The sequence below is a fragment of the Polistes fuscatus genome, unplaced genomic scaffold (genome assembly GCF_010416935.1).
Source record: "Polistes fuscatus isolate 324 unplaced genomic scaffold, CU_Pfus_HIC Scaffold2, whole genome shotgun sequence".
NCBI lineage: Eukaryota > Metazoa > Arthropoda > Insecta > Hymenoptera > Vespidae > Polistes > Polistes fuscatus.
This window is the reverse complement of record NW_025113096.1, coordinates 12,905,262-12,932,334: the sequence shown is the minus strand read 5'-3', so window position 1 is coordinate 12,932,334 and position 27,073 is coordinate 12,905,262. Positions and strand designations below refer to the sequence as shown.

General features: G+C 29.9%; 3 protein-coding genes across 6 annotated transcripts in view; 1 reads left to right on the top strand and 2 right to left on the bottom strand.

Annotated features, from left to right (window-relative positions):
- LOC122517162 (flotillin-2) overlaps positions 1 to 10,460 on the top strand; it is a 51,886-nt gene extending 41,426 nt beyond the window's left edge. Inside the window, exons 2-8 of the mRNA XM_043635574.1 lie at positions 6,748 to 7,044; positions 7,354 to 7,586; positions 8,627 to 8,746; positions 8,828 to 9,042; positions 9,466 to 9,649; positions 9,988 to 10,134; positions 10,212 to 10,460. Coding sequence (XP_043491509.1) covers positions 6,748 to 7,044; positions 7,354 to 7,586; positions 8,627 to 8,746; positions 8,828 to 9,042; positions 9,466 to 9,649; positions 9,988 to 10,134; positions 10,212 to 10,241 — 1,226 coding nt within the window. The 3' untranslated portion in view covers positions 10,242 to 10,460. The remainder of the gene's footprint in view (positions 1 to 6,747; positions 7,045 to 7,353; positions 7,587 to 8,626; positions 8,747 to 8,827; positions 9,043 to 9,465; positions 9,650 to 9,987; positions 10,135 to 10,211) is intronic.
- On the bottom strand, positions 1,369 to 4,621 carry LOC122517160 (glucose dehydrogenase [FAD, quinone]). The gene is made up of 3 exons (XM_043635572.1): positions 3,809 to 4,621; positions 3,108 to 3,278; positions 1,369 to 2,950 (listed from the first exon to the last, which is right to left on the bottom strand). The coding sequence occupies exons 1-3, from the start codon at positions 4,002 to 4,004 to the stop codon at positions 1,449 to 1,451; spliced, it is 1,869 nt and encodes a 622-aa protein (XP_043491507.1). The 5' UTR covers positions 4,005 to 4,621; the 3' UTR covers positions 1,369 to 1,448.
- An 8,961-nt stretch (positions 10,461 to 19,421) lies between the features above and the next one.
- On the bottom strand, positions 19,422 to 25,203 carry LOC122516325 (E3 ubiquitin-protein ligase Iruka). 4 transcript variants are annotated; one of them, XM_043634041.1, is made up of 9 exons: positions 25,075 to 25,203; positions 24,719 to 24,927; positions 23,606 to 23,740; positions 23,254 to 23,447; positions 21,910 to 22,023; positions 19,998 to 20,170; positions 19,805 to 19,920; positions 19,628 to 19,725; positions 19,422 to 19,545 (listed from the first exon to the last, which is right to left on the bottom strand). In XM_043634041.1, the coding sequence occupies exons 2-9, from the start codon at positions 24,800 to 24,802 to the stop codon at positions 19,455 to 19,457; spliced, it is 1,005 nt and encodes a 334-aa protein (XP_043489976.1). In that variant the 5' UTR covers positions 24,803 to 24,927; positions 25,075 to 25,203; the 3' UTR covers positions 19,422 to 19,454. The 4 variants fall into 4 exon arrangements, with proteins under 4 accessions (XP_043489976.1, XP_043489977.1, XP_043489978.1 ...); XM_043634042.1 differs by having other exon boundaries at positions 19,998 to 20,158; XM_043634043.1 differs by having other exon boundaries at positions 23,296 to 23,447; positions 25,075 to 25,202.
- Positions 25,204 to 27,073: the final 1,870 nt, after the last annotated feature.

Here is a 27,073-nt window from a genome sequence, read left to right as displayed (position 1 = left end):
ACCGATCGGCAGCCGATGAATCGGTTGCCATGGCAACCAACAAATATTGGAAAAAGGAAGTGCACAGGATGCTGAACCGCTACCGGCCGGTAAAGTGATAATAGTAATGCAAAATAAATTCAGTGCAGTTATTCGCCAAAAAAAGGATCCTATTAAATACTAAATGTAATTAAATTTACATTAATTACTAACGACATACGAATACTTATGCCCCATTGAAATTTCATCATTCGACGAATATTCAAGTCCCGTAAGTTACAAAATACTATAATTAACTTTTGTTTATTTATAATATTTATTACTAATGTTAGTGCATAACATGTAAACATATATATTATATTGCAATTAATAATGTAGAAAATACAGATCTCTTTCTTTTTATATACTTACTGTACGAATACTTTTGTCCCCCCCATTGTATTTTTATGGTTCTTCGAGCCTGGTAGTACACACATCGCGAACGGTCAGTAGGAATATTTAATAACATTGCTTCCATTCCATCAGCTTCCAATAAAAACACAGTTCGATCAATTCTTATTTTCCGAAAGACGGTTCGCAATAATTAATTCCGCTGATTTACTATCGATCACCACAGTCTTAATTATTCGAAAGTTTTCTCAATAGCAATATATTTGTTCGATTCTCGAGATCAATTATTTTGAAATCATAATAAAACATTAATTATATACATGATATAACAGTAATTATAAACATAATATATATATAACATTAATTTATAATTAAAATTTATATATATAATAAAATATAATTAAATTACCGATTTATATAAGAAATCGCAATTTTTAATGTAAACTTTTTTTTTTAATGAGAATTATTGTTTGGAATGAAACTAAAAATTTGTCTTTCTCTAATAATGAAATACTAACAATTGATGTTTTTTCTTCGTAATACATGAAAAAAGTGTATATCTTGAAGTACATACATAATAAACGTTAATTAATTTTAATATTTTCTTTATTCGTCATAGGAATCTTAAAATTTATAGTCAATTCTATAAAGATGCAAAATATTGAAAATTACATACTTAATATTATGATTTTTTTTATATTATCCTATCTTTTTACATATTGTTTACAGTCATTCATTTTATTCAAATATGTCATCGAATAACGTATCTGAAAATGATGTTATGTTAATGGTGCTTAAGAAAAACGATAATATACCGAAAATTACACTTTATGTTACTATACCTATACTAAAAATATCATATAAAGTTCATAATATTTTACACGAAAACTATTACAATGTTTTGGTATTCTAAATGATGATATTTAATAAATAGTCATTACATATAAAATAATTAAAATTTACTAAATATTTAATATAACATATTACTTATTTTTAGTTTCTAATTATTTAAAAAATATTTTCGTAGAATCGTTATTTTCTCATTTATGTTACAATAAATTTTTGCACGTGTACGTGCTTTAGCCTCGATTCTTTTTCTTTAACCAGTGCTGTTTAATCATGTCAGAACCTTTCTCAGCGATCATTATCACTGGAGCATTAGTATTACCGCTGACAATATTGGGCATAATGGAAGCGTCTATAACACGAAGACCGCTTACTCCATAAACTCGAAGCTGATGATCGACTACTGCATCTGGATCCCAGTAGGGACCCATTTTGCAAGTACCAACAGGATGATAAACTGTATGCGTATAATGCCTAATCATGCATTCCCAATGTAAATCAGTGTACTGTGGTATATGTTTGCAATTTGGAAACGATTTCATATAAAATTCACTGCCGAATCTTTTAAAAGATCGAGTTTTACTAAGTGCTACAGCAATTTTGACGCCTTCGATGAGTGTTGCTATATCTTCGGGTTCATTAAAATAGTTAGCATAGATCATCGGATGATCAAAGGGATTATTACTGCGTAGCTTGATAATGCCTCTACTTTTAGGTCTTAAAAGCATAGGAAGCACGCTCCAAACATCCTTCTCGCTGATTGGACTGAATACTTCATTGTAAAAATTCTTCTTGATGCCATCGATCTTTCGTAGCTGTCTGCCGCCATCAGAATTTATCGAACCTGATACGAAATGAAGCTCAATATCTGGAAAATCTTCCGTGGCATTGACGTATTTTGTGTTAATGAAGGCTAAACCTTCAACACCGCCGAGAACAGTCAGAGGACCATCACCTAAGAGGGCATATTTCATAACAGCTTGCACATTATGGAGTCTCTTCTCAACCATAGAAATTTCCTTGTTCACCGTGAAAGCGAGACCACCTAAGCCAACATGATCTTGTAAATTGTAACCTACCTTCAGGTCTTGTATAACAGGAATACCGTGTTCGACCAAGTGTTTTCTTGGCCCCAAACCTGACAACATCAAGAGCTGAGCCGAATTGATTGTTCCACCGGACACAATAACCTCTTTTTTCGTGCGTATGCGAAAAACCTTGCCATCTCTGACAAATTCCACGCCATACGTTCTCTTCGAATTAGGATCGATCAGTATTTTAGTCACGTGCGAGTTTAATGCAACGTGTAAGTTTTTACGAAGTCTCACTGGGCGAAGAAAAGCCTTAGCTGAAGAACATCGACTGCCACGTCTTATGGTGCCCTGTGCGATCATGAAACCCGTTTGATGTTCACCATTTATGTCACGATTTTCATAACCCATCTCTTGACCAGCTTGAACGAAAGCAGCCGCCAACGGTGTATGCCAAGGTGCTTCTTGAACTGTCAAATAACCACCGGTCGAGTGATACGGTGTACGAGTCAAGTACGGATTCTGATTGTCTTCTGATTTTTTGAAGTAATAGAGTACTTCTTTCGAATTCCAACCAGGATTACCCTGCTGCTCCCAAATATCATAGTCCTTTTTATTGCCACGAAGATAAAGCATATAGTTTAGGACGCTGCTACCACCGATCACTTTTCCACGAGGCCAGTTGCAACGTCCATTTTCCATTGCTAAAACGTTTGCAATACTTTCATTGGTATTCGATGTAGCAAGACTCGACAGATTTCTAGCTCTTTCGAATTAAAACTTTCGACGAGCTCTATGCGATCACGTTACGTTGTATGCCAGTAAGAAAGAAATACGAAGACCTAGTTAACTACTACTTACCCAAGCAATAAGTACCCTCAGCTTCCGTCTTATATTGCCAATCGAGTTGAGTGAGTTGAAGATAGCCAGCAAGTAGAGGTACGTCCGATATATCTGTCTCCTGTCCTCCAGCTTCTAAGAGTAGCACGTTCCAATTATTGATTTCACTGAGACGACTCGCTACAACAGCACCTGAAGCGGATATATTATATATTTATATTATATACAATTTATATTATTATATTATAATTATTTATATTATTATATTATTATTTATATAATTATTTATATTATTTAATTAAATAATATTTAAGAATAACTATTTTAGTTTGAAGGAAAATGAAAAGAGTAATTTATAATTAATGTTAATCACGTTCGCTAGCATGATATAGTTAATAATAATCACCGCCACAGATCATAATTTCTTGCAATTGTTGTGTACAATTTGTCGCAAATATTATTTGGTATACATATAAAACATACTAAATAAAAGCTAAAAAATTATTCTATATAAATATTACATATACGTAATATATAACATTAAATTATAGATAATTTATTTGTTCTATAGATTATAGATCACATATATGATACGTTAAATTATAATTTTAAATCGAATATCACTCAATAAGATAAAAATAACCTGATTAATTACAATAGATTGTTTGGAATCAACGACAAGTAAGAAAATAATATAAAAATAATAATTATTTTGATGATACCTGCTGATCCACCACCGACTACGATAAAATCGTAAGATCTTAACAATTCCTCAAAAGGAACATCAATAGGCGGTGCTTCGTTGTCTAAAACTTCGTAATGGAAATAAAGTAGTGCAGCAGTTAAAACTGAAAAAAACCATGATAATCCAGTGCCTGTAGTGGACAAGCCTCCGATAAATGCACTTTCAACTCCCATAATAGTTTATATTTTGATAGTTTCTGTAATATACAGAGTTGGTTTTAATAAATAAGATACGATTTTTCTAAGGAAATAAGATTTAATGAATGAATCATTTACAATAAATTGAAGATATTTTTAATAAGTTCCTGAGATACGCGTTGTTCCTGTAGAACTGAAACCGATATACTGATTACGGATATCATCGTTAGACATTCAATTGACTTGAAATGTTATGGCGCATGTCATTATGAATAACAATTAAGCAGAAAACTTTCAAATGTTAAGTAACATTAATTGTCAATGCCAAGTTGCGATTATTTTTTAAATGTCACGCAAGTAAAAACTTTATTGAAGTCTTTAATTTGTGTACTACTGTTCTCTTTTATTCTATCTATAGATTAAATTTGTTAATATGTGGAAATTGGAATTTGATTTAAAAAAAACTCTTAGAAAATGTATTCCTTTCCATTTGAAGACATGATTCTCGTGTAAAATATCATGGCAGAGGTTATTGCCCCTTATCAGATCGCAATTCTCTGTTTTCCCTTTATAATACCTCAATACAATGTTCTTGAGAGGTTTCCCCGTTCATTTTCTCGATCGTTTTCTAGGTTTCTGTGCCGTCACTTATACGATTCTAATTCCAAGATTGCCTCGATCTATTAATATCGAACTTTACATTATTCCCGAACGATGAACCAATAAATTGCAAACTTTTACCTCCGAATAACGAATTTGTTCACGGTTTCACGCATAACCCTTTTTTATTCACTACAAAAGTCACCCACTTCACACACACACACACCTTCTGAGTGAATTGCAGCAAACAAAATTAAGCACATATGTAATTAAATTAAATTAGGATTACTTAATAACGACTACTCGTACTCGCGTTTAATTTCGTATTCATTTTTCTTTTCATGTTGATATGTATTCTCTAATAAAAATCGAAGTATAAACGAAAGGATCTAGTTGTCTAGAAGAGAAGATCGAATGAAGCCTAAAGGCAGGCTAGCAAGAGTGACCATGACCTTACTACGACTACTGGCATGCTGGATCTATTGAGATCGTATTCCGAAGTCATACGGTTACCTTCGAAGCGAACGGGTTTCGAAGCTACGTGTCTCTAACATAACGGGCATCAACTTCCTTCTCTGCCTTTCTCCGTAACATTTTTTTTCCTTTTCTCCTCTCTCCTTCTCGAATTCCTTAGAAATAATTTCCTTCTCATTCTCCGAATTAATAGATATATTAGGCGAATTGTTAATTTAACAATATAATTAAATATCAATAGGAAAATTATTTTCTAATATGTTCATCGTTATCATCATTATCGTCATCGAGATTATTTTGAAAATATTTCTTGAAAAATGTAATATTTATTTATTTATTTATCTATGGGATAAACCCATTGATACAGAAATTTTACAAAAGAGGTCAGGTAAAAAATAAAGATATTTAGAAACAATTTAGACAATATTTGACAGAAGATAAAGGCTGATTAAATAAATCTACGTGCCGATGAAAATAATTTACAGATTGAGACATTCTATTAATACAGTTAAAGTAACTATAAGAGGTATGATAAGCTTCTATATGTAACGGATCATGGTTCCTAAGATTTTTAGATGGAAAATTTAGAGAGAAAAGGCATATGATATCTGAACAATTGATAAAACCTCTAAAAATTGTACAAACAAACATTGTGTCAGATATCATCCTTCTCTTACTCAACGTAGACATATTCATATAACTGAGAATATCATCATAGTTATGACTATAATATTAATGAGACAGTAAGAATTATATGTAAATTAATTAGATAAAATATTTAACGTTTATAATAGGATATCTAGTGAAAGCATTATTCTTGTAACGATACTAGAAAGTCATTGGAATTCAAAAGTGTTTGATTTATTTTCGTGAAAAGAAACATTTTCAAGTTTCGTTCGATCAAGTGCGTTACGTGTTGAATCTCACGTAAGCGAAAGACGATCGCTAGTAAACGTTTAGATAGTCGTGTTCTTGACGTCACGATCTAGTGATCTCACCGTAAAGAACGGTACGGCCTCTATAAAACGACCTACTTACGCTTGTCACAAGAGCGAGGGGAGCGAGATACTTTGTGAGGCGTTAAAATACCAAGTTTCCTAATTATGATGTTGTTTCATCTGCAATAAATAAGAATAATAATAATATTACAATATTAATAGTAATAATAATAATAATAATAATTTTTATGAACGTAAGAGTCAGTACGTTGATCCTTAATGGTTCCACGATATTAGAGAGACCAAGCTTCTTCTCTAGTTTGCTGCTTTCCAATTCCCCCGTTTATCTTAGAGATGATTAGGAGTTCAAGACTTGAAGTTCTTCCTCGTTTCTCGTTTGATAGTCAACCCCGTGAAACCGATCCTCCTTCAAAAAATAACGGGAGATCGATTTCGCGATCACCAGCAATCGCCATCCACTAGAGTAAAACTTGTGAAGATTAAAAGAGTTGTTTTTTTGAAAAAGAAAAAATAAGTTACAAATTTGTACAATTTACTTTGTATTATTCGAAACGAAAGTGTGAATTTTTAATTTAAGAGTTTTTCGTGCCGATATCTATAGATTGAAAATATATTATAAATTATAACTGTACCATCGGCATTGGAATGCAAAAGATTAAGAGAATTTCAATTGCACATTTGATGATATTCCATGACATCGTCGTTATAACAACGTATAAATTATCATTACGATTTTTGTATTTCAGGAGGATGTTGCGGATCGATGAAGAAGAGGACAATTGTCGGCGGCTACGTTTTCACTTGGTGGTTCGTCACAGATGTCCAACGATTGTCCCTCGAAGTGATGACACTAAATCCAGTCTGCGAGAACGTCGAGACTGCCCAAGGTGTACCATTGACCGTCACTGGAGTGGCCCAATGCAAAATCATGAAAGCCGACGAGCTTTTGCATACTGCCAGTGAACAATTTCTCGGGAAAAGTGTCCATGAAATAAAATCAACGATATTGTCCACTCTTGAAGGCCATTTACGTGCAATTTTAGGTAAGAATTTATTCAACAATTGATTTTCTTATATTTTACGTGGATTTTTTTTTTATGATGCTAGAAATAAATTCATTGCCACGTATCGTGAAAATAGGTTATATTTATCCACAAAACGAAAGAACAAGGATCGTGGAATTATTGACTAACTATACAAAAGATGACTGAAGAGGTTGCTCGAGGAGAGAATGCTGTGACGTATCTTTAGGCTCCCACTTTGTTCACTTGTTTTTTTTTTCCTTTCTTTTTGTTTTTCTCAACATTTTTTTTGTTCCAATTATAAAACTGACGAAAGATTTTTCTTTGCAGGCACGCTTTCAGTTGAAGAGGTTTATAAAGATCGTGATCAATTTGCGGCACTTGTAAGAGAAGTTGCAGCACCCGATGTTGGCCGTATGGGCATAGAGATTCTCTCATTCACGATAAAGGACGTTTACGATGATGTTCAATATTTGGCATCACTCGGAAAAGCTCAGACAGCGGCAGTCAAACGTGATGCAGATGTTGGTGTCGCTGAGGCCAATCGTGACGCTGGCATACGCGTAAGTTTCAACTAATTTTGTTAAACAACGATTTTATTAGGTTTTAAACTTAATTCCTGTCGTTGGCTACTAGAAAATGCCAACTCACAAACTGGCAATTTCCATCTATCAAATCGTATGCCTTTTGTTGCTTCGACATTGGTAAACGTGAATCAGGCCTCAGAAGTTAAATTTTCTCACGTGATAGAGGTTTTCTATTCGATTAAAAATGAATCGTGATAAACTGTTTTTTCGACATGTGCAATTTCATTATTTTGATATCCCAAGTAAAGAAAATCATGAGTAGATCCTAGGAAATTCTATACTTCAATTCCCAAGAGGAATATCAACGGTCATAAGATCTTGCTATGCGTTTAGTGGGATTAGGAAAGTGTTGTGTAATATGAACTCTCGGGTTTGAACCAACTTGTTAAAGCAGATCGTTATCAACATCAGTTAAACCGATTGAGTGACAAATTAATGCAAAAAAGACCGTCCGTTACCAGAAGTTGACAGAAAGTCATTCTTTTACGCGACAACGCTTGACTGCATGTTGCGAAAATCGTGAAGAATACACTACTAGAACTCGAGTAAGAAGTTCTCCCACACTTAACGTACTCTCCAGACATGTTACCATCGAATTATAATCTTTTCCGGTCAATGCAATACACGCTTACAGATACACACTTCTTCAATCACGAAGGAGTCCAAAAATGGGTGGATGAATGGATAGCTTCGAAAAAAATCGCATTCTATCGTCGTGGGGTTGCCCAATTGCCAGATAGATGAACAAAAGTAGTGGAATTGATTAATTTTTCTTTCCAAACTAACCAATTTTGAAAATGGAAAAACGGCAGAAATTAAGTTTACAGCTTAATACAATTCTTCGACGATATTTGTTAAACTTCACCAATATCATTTATTCTTTCCAATACGAAAATTGTTTTTATCGAAGAAAAAGTTTTACTTTTCGAAAGACCAGTTCGCTTCCATGCATCATTATTCTGTAAATAGGTAAACATGCTTGAGCAAGAGAAATCGTAAAATTCGTTTGTTCGCAGGAAGCCGAGTGCGAGAAAGCGGCGATGGACATAAAGTACAACACCGACACAAAGATCGAAGATAACGCGAGGCTTTTCCAATTGCAAAAAGCTAATTTCGACCAGGAAGTCAACACTGCTGTAAGTGAAACCACATGGTATTGTTTCTAAGATGTACTAATATACATATAATTTGATTCTTCTTTTTGTTTATATCTCTAGAAAGCAGAAGCACAGCTCGCATACGAATTACAAGCCGCGAAGATAAGGCAACGAATACGAAACGAAGAGATACAGATAGAAATCGTAGAGAGGCGTAAGCAAATCGAAGTAGAGGAACAAGAGGTACGCCGAAAAGAACACGAACTTCAGAGTACTGTGCGATTACCAGCCGAGGCAGAACATTATAAAATTGGAAGAGTAGCTGAAGGAAAAAGGTAAGTATCGAAATGTAACAACTTTTGTAAGTTTGTATGCTTTTGAATTAGAAAGTTATGTTTAATTATAAACACAGTAATCTATACTTTTATTACTAAGTCTGGAAAATACTGTATTTATATAGATGAAGTGTTACGAATTTTGGGATACTCATTTTATTTTTTAATATAAAAAGTCTTAGAGTTGAACAAAAGAACGACGACTGTCAGCAATTATTTTAAGACATATTGGTTCAGTCGTTATAATATATCATTTTTATCATTATCACACACACACACAAACCTAACAAAATTATGTAAAGATCAAATACTTGATGTCTAATATTACTACTCTATCTCGTATTCGTACTTTCTTATCTCTCTCTCTCTCTCTATTTATATGTATATATGTATATCACATATAATTGTTTTTAAAACTAACAGAACGCAAACGGTGAGCGCAGCGAAAGCCGAAGCCGAGAGGATTCGATTAATTGGAGAAGCTGAGGCTCAAGCTTTGGAAGCCGTTGGAATATCGGAAGCTGAGCGTATGCGAATGAAAGCTGCAATCTACAAGAAATATGGCGAAGCGGCGATACTCAATATCGCTTTGAACGCTCTGCCAAAGGTAAAGAGAAACGAATCCTATATGCATAATGCATTGTACACTAATTCGACTTCCGTTCTATAATGCAAACTCTTGTAGAAAGTTTTGCCATTATTTTTTGTGTTATTTCTAAACGTAAATTTGATGCACAAATCTTTTAAAGTCTTACATGAAATTTGTCTCATTTTCATTATATACGATGAAAACGTATTTATGATTGAAAAGGATTGCAATTTTGAAAACGTATTTCTTGTTGATATCTTCTCTTTAACTGATATTTTATTTTTCAAAGAAAGTAACTTTTGACATAATATACAATTAAATGTATTTTCTTGAATTGTTTCTTTTCCGATTTGTAGATCGCTGCCGAGGTTGCTGCACCTTTAGCAAGAACGGAAGAAATAGTTCTGTTAGGTGGAAACGATGCAACGAGCGGTGAAATAGCTCGCTTAGTGGGTCAAGTACCTCCAGCGGTTCAAGCGTTGACAGGTGTCGACCTATCGAAGGTAAAACGTTCGTGACATGTGTAACTCGAGCAAACGTATACGGATTTTACCTTTCTTTATCCTTTCTTTATCCTTAGGTTTTAGGAAAAGTACCAGGGGCAAAGTAAGACTTCGTGTATGAAGCAAGATCGCACTGACCAGGCGAATAATTAATTCGCTAGAATTTCTTCACCTTGAAGCAAAATCTATACTGCCAGACTTCTCTGCTAAATTTCATTATTTACCTACGATATTTCACTTTTTCCTGTTTCCCGAATCACTCTACCTCACGTTCAAATGGAACGAAATCTAATAGAAAGAGAAAGAAAGAAAGAAAAAAAGAGAAAGAGTAAAATATAAAAAGAGAAAGAAAAGTACATTTTAATTTATGTTCTATACAACAGATTCGTTGATATTAAAAATCAATCTTATTATCGAAAAATGTAATTGATTTTTAGTGACAGTAAGCATCCAACGCACAGTTAAATACTTTTGTTCTCTTCTTCTTTTTCTTATTTATTTTATTTTGTTCCATTTTATATTATTCCGGATCGATAACATTCTGTATTCCTCTTATTACATAGAATCCGACACATTCAATCATACTCGTATATCTCGCGTTTCTTCCTTTCGCAAAGACAATTCGAATTGTTTTGTCAATTTCATAACAAATACGCACGTATGTAAGTATATATACCAATTTAGACTTAGACAAATTTTCAGAAGTGGTCGATCGAAATTTGTAAACGTCGTTAATAATTTGTAGACGATTCAACGACGAAACACTAAAAAAACATGCCAAAACATGGCATATGAAAAATCTATTCTTATTCGCCTTTGGATATTTAGTAATTAAAATTGACTAGCCATTAATATTACGTAAGAATCAAACGTAACGCCATTAAGTTTACGAGTCTATTGTGATTGAAATTTTCGATCATTGTGTTCAATCTATGGTATATGAATAAAATTAACCAAAAATAAAGAGAAAGGAGAAAGAGAAAGCGTAGAAACGCGTATGGGATTAGGTCGGAACTTTTCTTAGACATTTGTATATATTTTAAGTAACCGTATGTATGTATATACATGCGTACAAAGTAATTCATTTAAAGCAAAGAATTGCAGATTAAAAACAAAAATAAATATTTCTAAAACCTTAATTAACGGACAAGAATAAACAAGGAATGGATAGAAAAAATAAATAGAAAAAAAATATAAAAGTATAATAACTTCAATTTCTCAATAATATTATTAGATTTCAGTCATGTAAGTGATTCTTATCTCGTAAGATACATGACTTTAAATGAAACACTGTGTACGATAATATAAACTGAGGCTCTTCATTTTCAAAAGAGGAGATCCTTATTCTAAATCATCGCGTTATAAGATCCATTTGCATACTCTTGATATTTTCTACGTATCGGAACTAAAACGGTTTTTCAAATGGATAAACGTATTATTCCAAATAGAAAAGTGTTAATCTGTATGTATATACCAACTTTAAAGAAGAAAAAGATAAGACGAAAAGATAATGAGTAATGCACTGATCGAAACTAAGATCTGATATTTTTCACAAAAGAAAATCTCAAGAATCCCAAAGAATAGATCTCTAAATTTTGGTCTCCTCTGAATACATCGTATGTAAATACATCTCTGAAAGGGAAGTTGGGTGTCGTATGATTGTCAGCCATGAAAAAGTCTTCCCAAAATAAAAGAAACAGAAAAGAAATAAAACAAAAAATAGTGCGCGTTTGCGGCAGTACAAAAAAAAAAAAAAAGAAAAACAAAAAATAAATAAATAAAATAAAACAATAGTGTCCTTTTTAATGGCACTCGACGAACTTAACTAATAAGCGATCTTATATACGACCAAAAAAGACGAAAGGTCGTGAATTCGTTGAAAATAATCAAATTATACACTTTCTTCGAAGATTGTAGCATGTATCAAAGAAAAAAAAAGATAAAATATTTTTCAGCGAACAATTAGTGCGACCGTTCCGATGCATAGTAAAATACGAGCTCTCAATTTGCTTAAATATATATATATATATGTATATATACACACATATATACATATACACATAGTTTCAAAGGTACTTCGAGCGAGAATAAGTTCTCGTGCGTAAGAGACACACATACACACTCACACTCACACTCACGAGGTGTCTTTAAAAATAATTTTAAATAAAGAATTAAAATCGAATCTTGTGAAAAGTGTGTTCGATTGTATGCTCGATTGACGGTAAAAAATTGTAATTCAATTCCGTCGAAAGAGATACTCAAGCTTAGGTAGCTTAAAATGATTCGATGATAGTTTTCTCATTTAAAAATAATACCATCAAAGTTTTAATCATCGCTTCCAAGATCGCTCCAACTAATTGTAAGTGGACTCTATTGTGAACATTTTTAGCAATCTTTATTTTACTCATAATCAGGCTTACTTTTATTATTTTTTAACTTTATCGCAAAACATGTTTCCTTGTTGATAATTCTATATTTTTTCGATTTATATTTCTTTGTTCTTTCCGTTATTTTTTTACCCTTTCGCTACAGCAAAGCCATAAATTTTCTCTTCTAGATAAACAAAATTGAAAATATGATAAAAACAAATTAAAAGATAAGAAAAAAAAAACGGAAAATAAATAATGTGCTGTCATAGAAATATGATATATGAGCCACTTATTTACAAAATCGATTAACTCCAGAAAACAAAAAGTAGAGAAAATTATAAAAGTAATATACATTGACGTATCATCTATTATTGAACGATTATAAAAATTGTTTTTATTTAATGGTGTTAAGTCTAATTATTAAGGAGATTGATTTTAAATATATAATGTTAAGTATTAATGAAATGCTTTAATAATAAAATTTGAAAAATTTCAAAAAGTAGAGTTAATTGCATTGGCTAGAACAGCTCATATATCTAAAATTATTTATATTTTTTCAATTGAATACATTTCATCTAAATCTGTGCAGACTACATCGAACGTATGTATATATGTGCCTATAGTATTATATGAAGAGCGATTTTTTTGGTGAGCATATATGTATATATGCATATATTTGTCCATAGCAGCGAAAGGGTAAAATAATATAATGTTAACTTAAACGGTATGTTTTTCCGCGATGACAAAGTTAATGCATTAGATTTAATCTTTTAAAATAACAATTTTACACAAAAAAATTAATATTTATATATTATATTATATTATTAAATACGGACTCGTTCGAGACTAGCTAATCCAATTATTTACGTTTAATGTGATCAAATCTGCATTTCTAATGCAGTATTTAAGTAATTAGTTTTAAGATATATTAATTTCATCGTTTTATATTGATGTACTACTCTTGTTGTTAGTAAAACGATCTTATTATTAATCGTTTTATCCGATATTACAATCATTATTATAATTTGTTTTGTATCATTGTAACTAACAAAGAGAACATTAGTAGTTGCTTGTATTGGACAATGAAATCATTCTTATTATACTCCAAATGTAAATTCGAAGCAAGATTGTATATTTTAAATTTATTAGAAGATTGTTTTAATATTAATATTATTATTACTATTATTACTTTAATTATTATTATTAAACATTCCGCTTCATTTATTTTCGTACATTTTTATTTGTAGATGGTGATGGTGATGGTGATGATGATGATGATGATGATGATGATAATGATGATGATAATGATAATGATAATGATGAGTTGTCCAATAATGACGACAATGATAATATAAAGGCATCCAATGAGTATAAATCTCTGTATAAATCAAGATAAAACATGTAGGATGAATGCGCGATTGATTATCTGTCTGTTCTTTTTTTTTATCTATATACGGAAAAAAGAGACCTGTGTAATAAGTAAAAAGTAACGATATATCATGTCGTTTGCTTATTATTTGTTACGTTCTCTTTTATGTCAAAGGACCAATCAAAAAAAAGCTAACAACTAAAGTTTTAATATTATTTGGACGCACAATTTTTTAAAGTTCTTTAACCCAGTTTTATTCTCGTTTGAATACACGATAACAAGACAGATGTCGTAATCTCCTGCTCGATATACTCGATATGGTTCTTTATCATCTTTAGCATAAATACTTTCGTATATATGTAATGTAAATGTTATATTTCGAAAGTATAAAGATCTTAGTTACACCTAAACGATTTAACAAAAAATAGCCTACATTTGAAAATTCTTTAAAATCACTTTTCATAATACAAGTAAATTTGATAATCATTGGCCCATATAATTGTTCTAAAATAATCTATATATTGTACTCTATAAGAATCCGAAACTTGTGTGATGATTACTTTAAAATATTCTATCTTTGATAAAATCTTTTTATGATATATTATAATATATAGATATATGTTGGCGTTAAATCGTGGAAATCCTAGGTCTTACCCAGAATAATTAGGCGTTTTTAGAAAAGTATATATAAAGAATTTTATTATATACCAAAACTAATAGTTGGAGGGAATAACGAGATTATATATAAATTCACAAGAGGCGAGTAGTTAAAGTATAAGTATGTTCAAAGTCGATAAAACAGTAGGACTAACAAAAAATCTATTTTCAAAGAACAGAAAGAGATAAAAACGTATCTACGAGCATTCATTCCTCGCGTTTAATTTATTTCGTTTTTTTAATTTTCGAAAAAAATGTAATTTAATTCCTTAAATCAATAGAAAAACTCTATCTCGAGATTGGATAACTATCGCTTGTAAGGCCTTCAAACGAAAAACACGTATTTTCTATCCCCGAATTTATAACAGTACAGTATAAACAGGTATTGAAACAAAATCGAAGAATATTTTTCTTATACTTGAGATTAACTCTCGTATCTTAACTACTTGCCTCTTTTAAATTCATATATTAACTAATTGAAGCATGTAATTCTGCCTTTTTTTATATTTAAATAGACCAGTATAGTTATTTCTGGGTTTTGCTAGTCATTTCATGAATCAGCAGATTTGACAAAGTAACGCCAGTATATATGTATATATATATATATATGTACGTACATGTGTGTGTATGTTTTTTTTATGCATTTTTACTCGTCGAAAGCTTTAGTCGTAAAATATATTGCAATTAAAGTCCATCATTATAATTACACAGAATGTGTACTTTGATATACATATGTGTTAATATTATTCGTATTGTATACGCGAGCACATGCATGTTATGTTGTGTGCAAACATATCTAGTTTGAAGAAAAAATATTAATATTATTATTATTATTATTATTACTATCATCATCATTCTACTCTTATTCTTATTAGTATTCTTATAGTTTTTCTTCTTATTATTAATATTGCGTTTACCCAATCGTCGTACGAACATATGCACGTTCACTTGCCATTTTTTCTTGTATAAGAAACGAAAAAAAAAGAAAAAAATTGAAAAAAAAGAGAAAATAATTGTGTGAAGATCGTTTACATAATTTTTCATAGGCAAGAATTAGTACGCGATATCTCACGACTAGACATTACCTGTGAATACGACCAAAAATAAATTTAAAAAAGTATAAAAAAGAAAAGAAAAAGAAAAGAAAAAGAAAAAAAGACGAAAAGAAAGGATACTGATATTTAGTTAGAAATTCAAAATTTACCAAAGTGTTTAGGATGAATTAAGCTAGTCTTTTGTAAACTACTAACATAAAATAATATATATAATATATTATATTATATATTAGGCGTAACAATTAATCCGGTGCCTTCTTAACACAAATTTGGTCTTTATTTATAAAATAATTATACATCTCTGTTGTTCTTTGACCCCATTATGTTCAATAACTTTGGTCATCAAAATGGCGATTATAAAATGACGGACGATTATTCACATTCAAATCAATTATAAATAATTTAAAATCAAGACACCGAATTAATTGTTGTATATCCCTAATATATAATATATTTATATAAATATTATATATATATTATACATAGTATTTATATAAATATATTATATATAAAACATACATATATATATATATTTTCAGAATTATGTGCTAGAAATGTCTGAACGCGTAGATAGAAGACAATATAATAACTGTGTCATGTTCTACTCTAATTGAAAGTAATGAAATACGCATTGTGAATTAGCGCATATTTTTAATAAATGGATCGTAAAATAAACAAACCCATCACGTATATGATATGCCCACCTTTTAGGGAGGAATTTGATCGTAGAAAAATTACTCCATTATAGATGTATTCCTTTTGAATGATATCCTTCCTTGATTTTTTTGTTTTATCTTCATGGCCATTTTGATTCTAGGTACATTTATGAAAAAGTATAGTTCGGATATATACAATATAAATAGTATAGACGAATTCATTAATGAATCTGTCAATAAACATTGTATACATAATATTTTATACAAAGAATTTCAAAATAATTTGAGGTTATGTGATAATCTATCAACTGATATTTTCCTAATATACTTTTATTTTATTCACGAATAAATATAACATTTCTTTGTATTCTAACAATTTACAGAATCATTAACTATAAAGCAATCTATTGGTCGTGTAATAAGTAAATATGCAGATTTTTTATATTTAATGAATTCTTGCAAACGTAATTCAGTTATATATGAAATAAAATTATCTAGCATTAGTAACGCATACATTTACAAATTGATATCCCTTAATGTTTTAGTGTTTTCTTTCTTTTTATTTAAAGCAATGACAGTAAATAAATAGTCAAGGAAACTTTTTACTATAGATGACAAAATTAAACCTAAAGCGTCATATCTTTCGTTATAACAGAACATACAATAATGTCATTAATTTGACACTCTCCACGTAGCAATAGATAAAGAGAACTGAATGAAATCTGAATGCTTGTCACTCATACCAAATTATTTATAGTATTTCCATGAAATCGTTCTATCGATGCATATATATTCAAATCAAATCATTAACAATCACTCTCAAATATGTAACATTATTAAATCGCAAAACGATAAATATTCTAAAGAGACCTTAAAACTAAAAATTGCAGATTGAGTAATTTTTGTTCTTATAAACAAATGAATATTTTGCTTTGCCAGTAATGATCAATAATTATAAGGATTCAAACAACACGATTTTATTTTTGAAGATTTTACAAAATTGGTTTTCTCTAAAAATTTTGTCGAGGAAATCTATTATATATAAATTATTTTGTTTTTCAAATTTGTCAAACATATCTAATATAAGATTACATTGTGAAATAATAGTTTAATTATGAAACCATATTTTGTGATATACATCGAGCTTATAAAACGCACAATATTTACTTTTCCTTTGATTTTATTACAAAAACATTGATTTATTTTTTGGACACTTGATGATCTTATTCATCATCATTGAGAAAAAAACATGGCTGTAACCGTTGTATGCAGACTGAAAATGAGTGTTTGCAAATTTGTATCACATGACACTAACTTTGATTATAAATATAGACATTTATGTTATTAATTACATACAACTTCTAAGTACGCATCCACATTATGTTAAATATCATAAATATATATATATATATGTGGGTGTGTATATATATATATATGTATATACGCTTGCGCGTATGTATGTAAGTGTGTAATAATATATAATGCTTAGTAACTGTACACTACACATTTTATAAAAGTTTCACTAGCAATTGTTTGTCTTAATGACGTTATATATATATATATAAGTTAAAATTATAATTCCAAATACTGGCAAAGCAATTCCTGATCTTTGTATTGCGCAATTATTTTATCGTATGTCTTTTACTCTCTACTATTCCCCAACGTTGTTTTTTATGCACGAAAGTGACGATGCATATAATTTTTAGAGTTGAATGATTGTAACCTTCTTCTTTATTAACTCTTCTACACCAATCGTTCTGTAGTCTTGTTATAATGAAACTGAGTCGTATATATGCCTAATATTCACATAAAGCACAGTAAGGCATATTTCATTGAAATATATACAGGAAGTTTCATAAATGCATGTTAATACTTTAGGGAATATATCTACATACTAACAAGTAAAAAATGCCCTATACACTTGTTTTTAACTTACAGATGATTTAAAAAATCTTCAAAGTATCACTTCTTGCTTTAATAAAAACTCTTATACTTCTTATGCATTACGTCTTGACCTTATTTAATGTTTGTTAATAATGTTCATCGACATAAAGCATACCAAATTTTGTGCAGTCAGTGTTTTGTTCTCGCGAATAGCGTTAGCGGTATTTAGTAGGTTCTGAAATTGAAAAAATAGTTTCGCATACTTATACTACTATAACCAATATGTAATTCATTTAAAATTGTATCAAATAGAAATGAACTAAAATTAAATCGATTACATTAATAAAAACATTTCCCAAATCATAGAATGTTTTCACCCATTCATGGTAATGATTAAGGTAAAAAAATTCGACATATGTTGACATAACATTTTTTACTTTTTTAAATATATATATATACTTCTTGAAGTATTGGCATTTATGGAACATCCCGTATATTGTAAATTACTTAATATTTTTTATAACTCTGATACCTCTGGTGTAGAAAAACTTAAATGTCCCGATTAATCTTATGATTTATGTTGGAAACTAGTAGATTGTAGCGTTTTTTATATAATACTTCATTCATATTGTCATATTGACTGTTCTCACGCAAAAAGCATTGAATTCGATATTTTTCTTTACAATTAAATTATAATAATCAAGGCTATAAAAGCACATAAAATGAATTAAACTTTTTTCTTTAATCTTCACATTAAATAAGAAAATTGTTTGATTTTATTATAATGTTCTACGTGGTTTTACTAATAATTCTATAAAGAGAAAACTTAATGGAGATAATTATATTTCTTTTGTGTAATCAATTTTCTATATCTCAATTATGATACAAATTTTATCACATATTTACTAGTACATACGATTAAATCAGCAATAGCGTACTTCTTACAAGCTGTGTTGGACTCACTTGTAAAAACTGCATGATCTTTACTCTTTCATCGTACCTTTAAATATTTTTCATTATCATATCAAAGTATATGCTATAACTTTGCTATTGTTACATTATAGAAACTATAGTATATGTGTGCATCAGTTGTTGAGAAGTTTGCTTTAACTTATATTCAGACAAATTTTAAGGGATGCAAAAAATTGTTGCCAGATTATAACTTATAATTTAAATTAATTTCTTCACTCAAAATTAGGAAAATTTGTAAACACGAGTTTAATATAATTTTAACATGGCCGAAGTTATTTATGTTTAAAGTGGTTTTGTAGTACGGAAAATGATATTTTTTTCTACATTATAGGAAAACATCAAGATTTAATAATTAATCTCACATTTCATTAGAAGAATCACTATTGGAGGTACTTCCAGTTGATGACGAAGTCGATGATGATCTGCTACTGTTAGATTCGTTAGCAGCCCTGTAAAATATAATAGACATACATTGTAAGTAATTAGATAGTTAAACCAAGTACATTTCATTTTAGTAAATTGTTACCATACCTAAAGAGAGCAGCTAAACTAGGTCTAACAGTATCTTGATTTGCTTCTGCAGTACTTTGATCACCTAAACTTTGTCTGCAAATTGGGCATGTTCCATGCTACAAAAAATTATAATATGCATCAATTAACATCATTTCATAATATAAATATTTATAAAAAATATTATCAGATACTTACAAGTTCAAGCCAAGGTACGATGCAAGGGGTATGATAAAAATGTTGACACGGAAGTTGTCTAACAGGTTCAGCTAATTTAAAGTCTTCCCAGCAAACGGAGCATTGCAATTTGCTATCTGTATACGAAAATTTATTATAGTAAATTTACAAATGGTTTAATATAAATGGCATTATACAATTAGGTATCACTTACCAACTTGACTTTGTGTTACTGCTGTCTTAGGTATAGCGTCAATTTGTTTTTGTGGTAAAGGAGGTGGTCCAGTTCCATCCATTTGATTCAATAACTGTGTGACAATAGCATCCAATCCATCTCGACCCCAAACATAATCTCCAGGGTTTCCCAAGAACAGTCTAATATTGAATCTATATTATTCGATTTTATTTTAGTAATACTAATATAAAATAAAAAGACAATAGCTTACGTTTTGAGTGATTGACATTATGATTGAAATAATCTGGAATTTTACAAATATTAAGGCAAAATTAAAATCTAACCTGTGATCTTATGAGGACAAGCACATAAATGGTATTACGAATGTCTTCTATTTTAATTAGTACATATTTCATGAATATATGCAAACACGTGAGTTAACATAATGAAGATAAAATTTTCTTTGTAAAAATAACCAGTTATTGTCAATTTCTATAATTTATGTGTGATATTTTGCAGTGCTTTTTGTTACAATATTTTTATTTTCGAAATGATTAAATGAAATTACAAGATCACAATTCTGGCAATATATAGATGTAGATAATAAAATAATTCTTTGCTAAAAAAAAAATTACTATATTCATATATAGTGACTCTCAAAAATATTCGGACATTGCAGTATAACTGTCTTTATAGATTGATATTTCGATTGTTTATAAGGTTATCGCCTTAACTATTGTTTCTGGTAAAAGTCATTTATGTATTAACATTGATAAACATACATAAAAAACAAACATATGGATATTATTCAGCCATTTCATAGTTAGAATTGCATTGAATCCATTCTATAAACTGAAAGATTAAATCTTTTTAAATACGAGGGAGAAAAAGGAAGAATTGTTCAAAAAGAGGAAAGAAAATCCACAAATAAATGTTCCATAAATAGTTAGCGAGTTATTAGAAGAAAGCTCAAAATACATACATGTGGAACAGTCAATTATCTAAAGAAAAGAGGAAATAGGAAAGTGATGAGGTTGATAATGAAAACGAGGTGTGGTAGTTTGGAAAAAGCAAACAAATTTTTGTTAGATGAAGAGGGAAGGAGTTATAAATTACGTAGAAAAGGAGAAGATGGTATGAATCATTGGTAGAGATTGGTAGAGATTGGTAGAGAAATTTTAGGAGAAGAAGGGGAAGAAATGACGAGGTGGTTGAGGAGTTAGAAAAGAGGCTGAAAAGAAGTAAATAAAATGCTATATGGTCATAGAAGTTTCAGAAAATTTTACTGTATTTAACATTATATTAACCACTTGCGTTATAAAGACGTGCCACGCACGTTGGCTAACAAGCAGATCGTTCGTTTGTGTCCAACTACAATTCCAGAGTTACCGCGTGTTATATTGTAGCGCTCAGCACGTACAACCGTAAGTTGATAGCGCAAGTGGTTAAGTCAAGTTAAGTAGTTAAGTTTAGGATACATTTGATAAGGGTTTAGAGTAAAATATAGGTGAATTAAAGTGGGAGGAAACGAATGAGAGTAAAAATAAAGAAGAGGACAAGGAAGAAAAAAACGCGAGGAAGGTAATGAAATATAGTAGTATAAAGTAGAGGGATTACTTTATAAACAATCGAAATATCAAGCTGTTAAGTTAGTTATACTACAGTCCGACATTTTTTGGGAGTCACTGTAATCATATTATAACTCGAGCAATAAATTGCAAACAAAAAATAATAAATGAATAATACTAGAATGTTTAGACATTTTAAAAGGAAGCCAGCATAGGAAATAGAATGCTTATAAAAATATTGAACAAATTTACATGCACAACTATTAGAATAAAAATAATAGGGGGGGAGGGGCACTGTGTATTAGATAAAAAAAAAGAAAATACCTTGATTTTGGATGATAAGCAATTATAATATTAAAAATGTATTTGGAAGTACTACATACACAGGTGGTTGTCCATCTTGTGTTACTGGATGGCCTAGACCAGCTCCTGACAGGTTAAGTATGAAGTCTTGAATAAAATTTTCAATAGGTATTGCTTCTTGCCTTCCACGATTGCTGTCAAATCAATACATTGAATTATTAACTATTGCATAATATTTAATATTATGCAAAGAAATTTGTTATTGTAAGTTAATTTATTAATGTACCCAGAATAGTATCATAAAACTTAATGCAACATAAAGCATAGAAAATGTGTGAACTCTATGGAATATGATTCAGCTTTCTATTTGTTTTTTTAATTTCTTTTTTAACATTTTTATTTTCAATAAATATATATTATACATTTTTAAGTCGTTTAACTTATTTGTGTATATTTGAATACAACACAGTCTAGCATAACAAGATACAGCAAAACTTGGTACACTACATCACGTATAGCACTCACCTACACACATATGCACACATTATTACTTTCACTATACAAGTATAAATTATTAAATATTGGAAATTTTAGAATTTCCATTTTTTTTTTTTTATTAACCCTTTGAATGCTATGGATGTATATAAGTGTTTCATAAAAGTTTACAAACATCGACTGAGGGTGCATATATGTGTTCGTTAATATGAATGCAAAGAATTCAATGTCGGTTTGTATATTGATAGTTATTTCAAGCCTTATCATACCAAAATTATGCTTGACAAAAACTTTCTTATGTTATTTAATTTGGAAGAACTATGATTATAATTTATTGTTAGCTGTGCCTACTGTAATAAATCAATAGAAATTATACTAGCAATAAAGTATTCCATCCCTATGAAGTACTTCAACTTAGAATATTTAACATTCAAAGAATTAAATATTTTTAAACAATATCATAAACTATATGAAAATACTGTAGCTGTATCAAATAAATCAAACATATAATTAGTGTACTAATAATGACAAAATGTGATGTTGCCTCAAGCATGCTTCAATCTAAAAACTAATGTATTATTTATATTTACATAATTAAAATGTTTGCAATACAAGCAATATATATTAAGAAATACTTTCTAAAAGCAACTATTAATCTTTTTTAATGCAGTTGTGAGTCAAAAAATAAAAAATGAGTTTATAAGTAGCTGGCGAAAGGTGAGCGTATAAGGTTGTATGATTAATCGTAGGCAATTAAAATTAAAAATTAACTGAATTAGTTTATATTTATACTTAAATATTTTTTGATTGTAATTTGAAATGTACTCAATTATTTGTTCGACTAATGAAGTATTTTCTTAACAAACTTAATTTATTGTCAGATTAATCATACAAGCCCTGTAGGGTTATCATGTCAGTAAATGGAATACCGATGGCGCAGAAGCCCAGTGCGGGAAGGAAGTGCAGTGTACCTGCCAGAGCGACGAGTATCTGGTGTATTGCGTGACCAGCTAACTCGTCTTCTGCCTTCTAACGTATTGCTTCTGTTACCTGCACGTGGTTGCATATTGAGGGTAGGAGATTCCAATATCATTTCTACAAAATCACGATCAGTAGGGTAGCGCTGTAACAGTAATTAAGAAAGAGAAATTACAATGATTTTTTTATATCGTTTAATAATACCGGTTTGACTTTGTATCTTTTAAATTGAAATATTTTATTTACTTAAATTTATTATAATTTTAAAAATAATTTAAAGAAACTCTAAGTTATACGACTCACATTATAGCCTGGAATATCAATAATATCAATATCACTTAGGTCTTCGCCGCTTATATCCATCCCAGAACCATTGTCGTTGGTTCCAACCTCCAATTCTTCTATAAATCCACACGAACATCTTGGACAAGTGTAATCCTATCCAATATTTAAGAAAGTTAGTTAAAGTTATCAAAATTAACAAAGACTATAATTGCAAATAGTGCAATTGACTAAAGCTATAGCATATCTCATAGAAATAAAGCATATATCCAAAAATCAATTCTTGCTTGTGTAATCTTTAAGAATAAAATGATCTTTGTATTCTAAATAATTATTTTGTTACATATAAAGCTTCTATAAATATTTATTTTTTAAAATCAAAAATATTTATATAAGTATTTTCAAGGACATGACAGAAAGTCTAAAGTACAAATACTGATATATAGTACTGATAATATATGCATATTACAGAGAACTTTATTTGTATTTCATTGATAAAATTAAAAATAAATGCATTATATTTTAAAACTCTATTATCATGTTTTATATATATAATAAAAAGATTGTTGTTTATTAATATACTTATATATTTATTTTTTCATATCATGTAGTATGTAGGACACGGTAAAAAAAGGAAAAATAAGGTATAACTGTCATTTATGCCTATGACAATACTGTCAATTTGACAATCAGTGTACAAAATAAAATGGCACGTAGCATAGGAAAGAACCATATTATTATTGTTAGAATGGACGCACGAACTGATCCAAAAATGTACATAAACGTTTTAGGTTGCATGATAATAAAGACTATTAACGTCGAAAAAAGTATTTAACGACAATTAGATTTTTGCCTTTTAATCTGATGTTATATCTATGGGTTAATAACGTAATTATGGATTATTTATTTTTGAGGAAAAAAGGTTTAATTTTTGTGGCCAATGAAGATTCTTGAAGATTATTAAAGTACGAACATTGATGAACATGGCATTGTTTCTGATAGAGGGGTCAGGGAATAGGAATTTTACACATGGTTATAATGACAACTTGCAGATTGATGTTGTACTTTCGCTGATCATATTATAAACAAGCATACGAGTTACATCAACTACAAGCAACATTAGAGCATACTTACGGGTTGCAAACACTCAATTTCATCAATGCATTTATGGCAATAAAAACGGGACACCGGAGTCCCGTCCACAACGGCTTCAGCCATGTTTTACGTGTCCTTCTCTCTCTTCTTCCCTAGTTCCTAAAGTGCGTAGTCTGACTCATATAGCAGAAGTAGATGGCATAAACTACACGTAACTTCGAGATACTAAGTTCCTGCTCTGAGGATGGCTAGCGTGTGTGCAGTAGTCATATGTATTATTATTAGATGGCGTCATTTTATTTCAGTAAATTATGTAATAATGTATCTTTAAGGATATTTACTCACAAAAATTGAAAGGTTGTGTTTTGTAATCGATAGATTGACGTTGCACTTACCCATTATTGTCGTCGACGTGTCGTCGTCGTCGTTGTCGTTGTCCTTATGCGATTACAACGACATAATTTTTTATTGCTTATCCAAGTTCGTCTTTATCAATTGAAGGTAATCGTTTCTGACATTTGATATACCCCGATCGCTACTTTTATTCAATACGTCAGCATATCAAATTATTCTTCTCTATACGTTATTTCTATTGGTCGATTCAAATTGGTCCATGAAAATAAACCAATCCAATTGGAAGTTGTATAACAACCAATATTAGTTGTTTGTTTTAACTTCTATTATTTTACAAAGGAAATGTCATTGTGAAACAATATATTTTTTTTTTTTACATAGATCTTATATTTATAAATATATCTATTTTTATAGTATTTCTCCCATAACTATGCAAAGAGTATTAAGAAAGAATTCTACACTTTCTGTTTGTTTGTTGTCCAGCAATTTCATCGCTAGTGTCTTACATAAATGTTGGTAACGATATCCTGATCATAAAATTTCATAGCTTTGTTTCAGATTGTTGTAAATTCATTTAGGCATTGAATATTTATTATGAGGAATAAAATTATTTTGTTTATCTTATTCTAACATTTTTAACACTTTTTCCGTTGGAAATGTTTTAAGAGAGAATATGAACGAGAAAAGTAAGTATCGTCAAGGTGCTACTGTAAAATTATACAAATGACTTGCGAAAGAATTATTTTAGTATTTGCTTTAGTTGTATATTATATTTTTCAAAAAATTAATATTTAATGAAAATTTCATTTATTAGTCAGAATTAATTTCATATGAATATGGTATCGATATCATTCGAGAAAATATCCTAGTTATCAACTGACTCGTGTCGGTATTTCAAATTATCTTTTGATAATATCGCGAATTTATTCATAGTAAATAATACGGAAGTACATAAAAGCTCACAAGTTTACTTTTTTCCCCTAACCAGAGTCATCTTAGTTAGTACCCTGACCACCAATGGGCGATAGTAGGTACTTAACGCGATGACGGTACAAAATTATTAAAGAATACAGTATTCTACCTACTATCACCCACTGGTGGTCCCGGTAGTAACTAAGATGAATCTGGGTAGATAAAAAAGGAGACTTGTGAGCTTCTATGTAGTTCTGTAGTTCCCACTGTTTGAGACTGTTTGTTTCTGTTACTACGAGTTCTTGTTGTACTAATTTCAATTATTAATTTATCTGGAGAAGAACTAGCTTGTTTTGTAGACTGTTTACTGTATTTTTTGATAGTTTGTACCATCATGCGTTAAGTACCTACTTTCGTCCACTGGTGGTCAGGGTACTAATTAATTGTAAGATGAACTGGTTAGGAAAAAAGTGAACTTATAAGCTTCTATGTATTTTCTGTATTCTTTGTTCATAGGTATATATTTTTTTTATACATCTTATCTACTTTACCATCATCTGCATCTTACTACGATACTTGACTCGATTCAATCTCTCAAAATCAAATACTAATATTTATAGTATTTTGATATATATAGTGATTTAAAATCACACATATTTTTCTTGTTGATAGAAAAAAATTAGATTTATTTATTAATTCTATAAATAACAGTAAATGCGTTCATATGATGCGATTTTTTGAATATATGTACGTCCATTTTCTTTTCAACATTTTTATATTTGTTTTCTACTTAAACAATTGAACATTGAGTTTCCAAGATCATCACTGAATCTATCAATAAAATAATGGAATCGTCTTAATGCTGTCATTACGATATACATACGTTATATTACTAACCGTTCTGTCTTTTTTTAAATCAATTTTTTACCAAGTTTTATTGGTACAAGTAAATGTAAAAAATTACCAATTCAGTGACTTCATTACATACAGTTGATGGGAATATCGTGTGAACATGTAAGTAAGTATATACAAATTATAGTAAATTTACAATTAGATGATCTAACTATGAATGCGTGTTATGAAATAAATTAATTATCTTAATACTAGAAAAGAATGTATATTAAAAGA